Source organism: Gossypium arboreum, chromosome 13 (assembly GCF_025698485.1).
Source record: "Gossypium arboreum isolate Shixiya-1 chromosome 13, ASM2569848v2, whole genome shotgun sequence".
Lineage (NCBI taxonomy): Eukaryota > Viridiplantae > Streptophyta > Magnoliopsida > Malvales > Malvaceae > Gossypium > Gossypium arboreum.
In genome coordinates this window covers 113,190,345-113,196,293 of record NC_069082.1, presented here as the reverse complement: position 1 = coordinate 113,196,293, position 5,949 = coordinate 113,190,345, and the positions used below count along the sequence as shown (strand labels likewise).

Here is a 5,949-nt window from a genome sequence, read left to right as displayed (position 1 = left end):
TTTAGTTGTGATTAAACTTTAGTTTGTTCATGCTCTTATTTGATTAGGTGTTGATTGACATGTTTTACTATGTGCAAGCAATGTTTTGTTAGTTTCAACATAGTTGGTGGGAGTAGTTATGTATTTGGTGAGGTTTTGTGACTTAAATTGTATTGCTTTTCTTGCTGAATGGATAAGCACTTTTTAGTTTCATTTTTGCTCGTTTTTCATCTGTTCTTTGTTCTTCTCTTTTTGTTGACACTAACAGAAGTTTTGATGGCCGGAAGTACTTTCGAAGTAAGATCTGACACCAGGCTAAAGCCGAGAATGCCCGATGCTTGCTGTCTGAGTTTAAGAAGTTGCCTTTGTCGAAACAAAACAATAATATGGTTAACCAAAAGAGTTTCCTTGAACAAAGCTTAGCCAAAGCTACTCAACAGCTTAGGAAACTGCGCGAGGAGAATCGCCAGAATGAGTTGAAAGAAGTCATGTTCGAAAGCCTGAATGGAAAAGGGATATTGCAGAGTTTGAAGAGATGGATTTGAAAGAGGTGGGTCTGTTGGTTAAGCAAAACATAACGGATGTTGGCGATAAGGTTCGTGTGCTTACTAAAGCATCTCATTCCTAAGGCTATTATTGACAGTGATCTCTGGTTGTAGTGCCTTCTTTGTCTTGGGATATATAGGTGAATCAATTTCAATATTTGCTTATGTTATGTTGAACAAATATTTACAGTCAGTTACCCCTTGAATTCGAATATTTTATGTAGTTAACGTTTTCGTAATAATCGAAATATATCATTTCCCCCATTTCAGATTTCTGTGGAGTGATTGTTAATGCGTGCTTATTTGCACAAAAATGATGTTTCTTTTTAACAGGAAAGAAAAAACTGTAGAAAGAGTTGCAGGCTGTTAAAGCAGTTAGAGTAGTTAGTTTCTTTTGTTATGAATCAGTTATATATGAGTTGTATAAATACATTAGTAATTGTAATTTTATATGAGATATACAGATGAATTTTTACATGGTATCATATGAGCCATTTTATAGGTAATTTGGGCCTCGTTTTTTTTCTCTTCTTGGGCTGGTATTTTTTTCTCGTCTTGTTTGACCGTTCTTTGTTTAGGGCACATTTTTTTCCCTAATTTCTTCTTGTTATTGTGTTTTTCTACTGGCATTATCATGGATGATATTGATTTTCATCACCCTTTGTTCCTTCATCCTTCTGATACATTGGGAACGGTTCTTGTTTCTCATCGTTTGACTGATGTTGAAAATTACACTGTTTGGAGTCGCTCGCTTCGGATTGCTTTGCTCGCGAAGAACAAGCTCGAATTCATTGATGGTGTTTGCCTTCGTTCGGTTTATCCCGAATCTCTCCGTGCTCAATGGGATCGGTGTAATACTTTTGTGCTTTCCTGGATTTTCAACACTGTCAGTCCAGATTTGTTAGCGGGACTCGTCTTTGCTTCTGATGCTGCTGCAGTTTGGAAAGATCTCAAGGATCATTTTAGCAAAGTGGACGGTTCTCGTATTTTCTTTCTCCATCAGTCTATTGCGCATCTCACTCAAGTTGATGCTTCTGTTTCTTCTTATTTCACACAGTTAAAGTTGCTTTGGGATGAATACACTACTCTTGTTTCTTTTTTCGACTGTGCATGTGAGGTTGCCCAGTAAAATTCGAATCATCTTCTTCAGCAGCGCTTATTCCAGTTTCTGATGGGTCTTAATGAGACCTATGCTGCAGTTCGAAGTCAGATTCTCTTGATGCAGCCTTTACCTTCGGTCAATCGGGCATACTACATGATTGTCCAAGAAGAAGCTAAGCGAAGTTTTTCCTCTGTTCTGTCTCTTGTTTCAGATCCTGTGGCTTTCTCTTCTACTGCATCTAGCAGTCTTAAAAGTTTACTGGCACTTGTGATTTTTGTAAATTGAAAGACCATAAAAAGGAGTCCTATTACCAGTTAATTGGATTTCTACCAGATTTTAAGTTCAATCATAAGAAAGCTCCTCCGTCTGCTCTTGCTGTTTCCTCTGATGGCTCTTCCCTTCCTCCTCAGAGCGCTCCTACCTTCACTCCTCAACAATATTCACAGATCCTGGAGTTGCTGAATAAGAGTCAAGTTCCTGTTGCACCTGCTGTGAATTGTGTAGGTATACCTTCTATGTCTTGTTCAATTGATCGTAATTTTTTCTGGATTTTGAACACTAATGCAACTAATCATATATGTTTTGATTCTAAGAGTTTGATTTTGCCTATTGCTTACCCTCCTAACTCCCGTTTTGTTCAGCTTCCAAATGGTAAACGTTCTCCTATTACTCATTCTAGTTCTTTTATTTTATCTCATCATATTACCCTTACTGATGTTCTTTGTGTTCCACCTTTCATTACAATCTTATTTCTGTTTCCAAATTGGCTCACGATTTGCATTGTGCAGTCGTTTTTTACCCTGATTTCTGCTTTCTGCAGGATCTCTCCAATGGCAGGATGAAGGAGATTGGTAGACACTCGAATGGCCTTTACTTATTTGAGTCTTCTTCTTCTCTGGTTAGGTCATTTGGCTCTCCTTTGTCTTTGTCCACCTCATTTTTACCTGCTTCTACTTCTTGTATGACATCTATTGTACCTAAAATTCTATTATGGCATGCAAGATTAGGGCATATGCCCATGCACAAGTTACATCGTTTGCCTTTCTTTAATACTTTGACACTTAATAAACGCTTTACTTGTTCTATATGTCCCATGGCGAGATTATCTAAACTGTCTTTTCCTATTAGTACTTCTAGGGCAGAGACTTCGTTTAGTCTGATCCATCTTGATGTTTGGGGCCCTTATAGGATGCCTACTCATAGTGGTCATCATTTTTTCTTAACCATTGTTGATGATCACACTAGAATGACCTAAGTGTACTTACTGAAGCTTAAATCTGATGTTATTTTAGCTCTTAAACAGTTTTTTTAATGATCAAAACATAATTTTTTGCTGTTATTAAAATCGTCAGGAGTGATAATGGTTCCAAATTTTTTAACTCCACTTGTTCGTCTTATTTTCAGTCCTTAAGGATAATTCATCAAAGTTCATATATTGATACCCCTCAGCAAAATGGCATTACTGAGCGTCAGCATAAGCATCTCTTAGAAATTGCTCTCGCTTTACGTTTTCAATCGAATGTTCCAACCAAATTTTGAGGTGATTGTATTTTGGCTGCTTGTTACATCATCAATCGCCTTACTTCCTCTATTTTATCTTGACAAACACCATTTTAACTGCTTTATAAAAAACTCCAGATTTTTCTCACTTTCGTGTTTTTGGCTGCCTTTATTTTGCAGTAAAACCTTATTATTCTAATAAATTTTCTTCCAAATCACTTCTTTCAGTTTTTATGGGTTATTCTTCTTCTCAAAAGGGTTATATTTTGTTTTGTTTAGAGTCTAAAAAGTTTTTTGTCAGCCGTAATGTTAAATTTGTTGAAGATGTTTTTCCTTTTCGGTCCCCTCCTGATGAATTTCCTGTTTTGTTTCCCCGTACTCCTGAAATATTAGATTTCGATTTTCTCATTATTCCTTTTCCTACTTCTATTCATTCCTCTCCCATCAATCATTCTCTAAGTACCCCTTCCACTATTCCAACTTCAGTTTCGGCTTCGGTAAGTACATCTCCCCCTTCAAACTCTCCTGCTCTGCCCGTTGTTGAACCTAGGCGATCTAGCCGAACCATTAGGCCTCCTTCTTGGTTACAAGGTTACATTCATCCCTACTAATCTACTTCATCCGTATGTGTTTTTTCTACTTATACTTCTTATTCGCGTTTTCCTTTACATACTCATGCTTTTGTTTCTTCTCTTGCCAACATCACTGAGCCTATTTCCTATTTTGAGGCTCGAAAGTCTCCCCACTGGATTCAAGCCATGCGAGAGGAAATTCAGGCCTTAGAATCTAATCATACATGGATTGTTGTTCCTTTGCCTCCGGGAAAAATTCCTATCGGCTGTAAATGGGTGTTTAAGGTTAAACTTCGAGCTTCTGGTGAAATTGAGAGATATAAAGCTCGTTTGGTTGCAAAAGGGTATAATCAAAAAGCGGGGATTGATTACTTGGAAACTTTTTCTCCTATTGCTAAAATGGTCATTGTTCGAACCATTTTAGCGCTTGATGCTTCTTTCAGTTGGCCGCTTTATCAAATGGATGTCTCTAATGCCTTTCTTCAAGGCGATCTTTCTGAGGAGATCTATATGACTTTACCTGAAGGTTTTCGCAGCCAGTGGGAGCATATGGTGTGTCGGCTGTAAAAATCATTATATGGATTGAAACAGGCATCTAGGCAATGGAATGCCAAGCCTACTGATGCTCTTATTTTGGCTGGTTTTGAGCAAAGTAAGCATGACTATTCTTTTTTCATTAAAAAGAAAGAGGGCAAGATGGTTATTTTACTGGTGTATGTTGATGATCTTCTTATCACTGGAAATAACATGGACATGATTGCTGACTTGAAAGGGATTCTGAACCGGAATTTTAAGATGAAGGATTTAGGAGAATTAAGATACTTTCTTGGGATTGAAATTTTAAGGTCTCCAGAAGGCATTTTGCTAAATCAGCTAAAGTATGCACAAGAACTCATCCAAGACACTGGTCTAAGTGACGCAAAGGTTGCTCTTACACCACTTGAGCAGAATCAAAAACTAACAACAGTAGAATTTGATGAAGTCACTCAGCAGCATTAAAAAGATAAGTTGTTAGAAGATAAAACAGTTTATCAGAAACTCATTGGAAGATTGATCTATTTAACCTATACAAGACCAGACATCACATTTGCTGTTACTCATCTTAGTCAGTTTATGCAAAATCCAAAACAATCGCATATAGAAACAACATTGAGAGTAGTGAGATATATAAAGAGGGATCCAGGGCTTGGAATTTTTTTGAAGGCTAACAATAAACACCAATTGGTGGCATATTGTGATTCAGATTGGGCTTCTTTTCCAATGTCAAGACGATCCGTTTCAGGTTTTTGTGTGCAGTTAGGAGACTCACTTATCCCCTGGAAATCGAAGAAACAGTGTACTGTATCTAAGTCTTCTGCTGAAGCAGAATACTGAAGTATGGCAGCTATAACATCAGAACTGGTTTGGATTTCAGATTTGTTTAGAGAACTGGATATAGGTGTAACTGAACCAGTGAGATTGTTTTGTGACAATAAAGCAGCCTTTCAAATAACAGCAAACCCTGTGTATCATGAGAGGACTAAGCACATAGAGATTGATTGTCATTTTGTAAGAGAAAAAAATACAAGGAGGGCTTATAGCTACTGAATATGAATCAACAGCAGAACAATTAGCCGATGCTATGACGAAAACCTTGGGGTCACAATAGCATAGTCATTTGATTTCCAAGTTGGGGTTAAAAAGTATTTTTATACCTCCAACTTAAGGGGGAGTGTAGAAAGAGTTGTAGGTTGTTGAAGCAGTTAGAGTAGTTAGTTTCTTTTATTATGAATCAGTTATACATGAGTTGTATAAATTCATTAGTAATTGTAATTTTATATGAGATATACAGATGAATTTTACAAAACCATATTAATGTTTGTTTTATGAGTTCAGATTAGTACTGAAGTATTTGGTTTTCTATTACAAAGAGACTGTTGCTACCTATACCTCCTTTTTACCCAGAGTTTGATTGTGCTTAAATCAACATTCTATAATAACAACAATTTCAATTGAGTTAAAGTTTAATCAACATAATTGAAGAAATTTATAAAATGGTTTTGTTAATATATTGATAAAAAAACAAGATAGATTGTTTAGTAATTAAAAGATAAGATAAAGATAGTAACAATGTATTTAAATGTTTCTGTTACAGTTCAAATTTGTTAATCGATTCACTAAGCTATTTATCGAAAAATCTATTACAATTGACCCTTTTTTTTTATCTTTTATGATTCTTGTTGCTAGAATAATTTATAATAAATGAGCGAAA

At 36.2% G+C, this 5,949-nt stretch overlaps 1 protein-coding gene across 1 annotated transcript; it reads left to right on the top strand.

Annotated features, from left to right (window-relative positions):
* The first annotated feature begins 1,158 nt into the window (after positions 1-1,158).
* On the top strand, positions 1,159-5,607 carry LOC128286842 (uncharacterized). The gene is made up of 4 exons (XM_053024588.1): positions 1,159-1,636; positions 1,724-1,818; positions 1,881-2,126; positions 2,447-5,607. Exons 1-4 carry the CDS (start codon positions 1,159-1,161, stop codon positions 2,879-2,881), a joined length of 1,254 nt encoding a protein of 417 aa, XP_052880548.1. The 3' UTR covers positions 2,882-5,607.
* The last annotated feature ends 342 nt before the right edge of the window (positions 5,608-5,949 follow it).

What these genes read in the sequence shown, in the direction of transcription:
- LOC128286842 (XM_053024588.1), top strand. Translation starts at nt 1,159, where the DNA reads ATGGATGATATTGATTTTCATCACCCTTTGTTCCTTCATCCTTCTGAT. An exon ending in CTAAGCGAAGTTTTTCCTCT is followed by an intron (nt 1,819 to 1,880) that starts GTTCTGTCTCTT and finishes CAGTCTTAAAAG; the next exon opens with TTTACTGGCACTTGTGATTT. An exon ending in TTGCACCTGCTGTGAATTGT is followed by an intron (nt 2,127 to 2,446) that starts GTAGGTATACCT and finishes TGCTTTCTGCAG; the next exon opens with GATCTCTCCAATGGCAGGAT.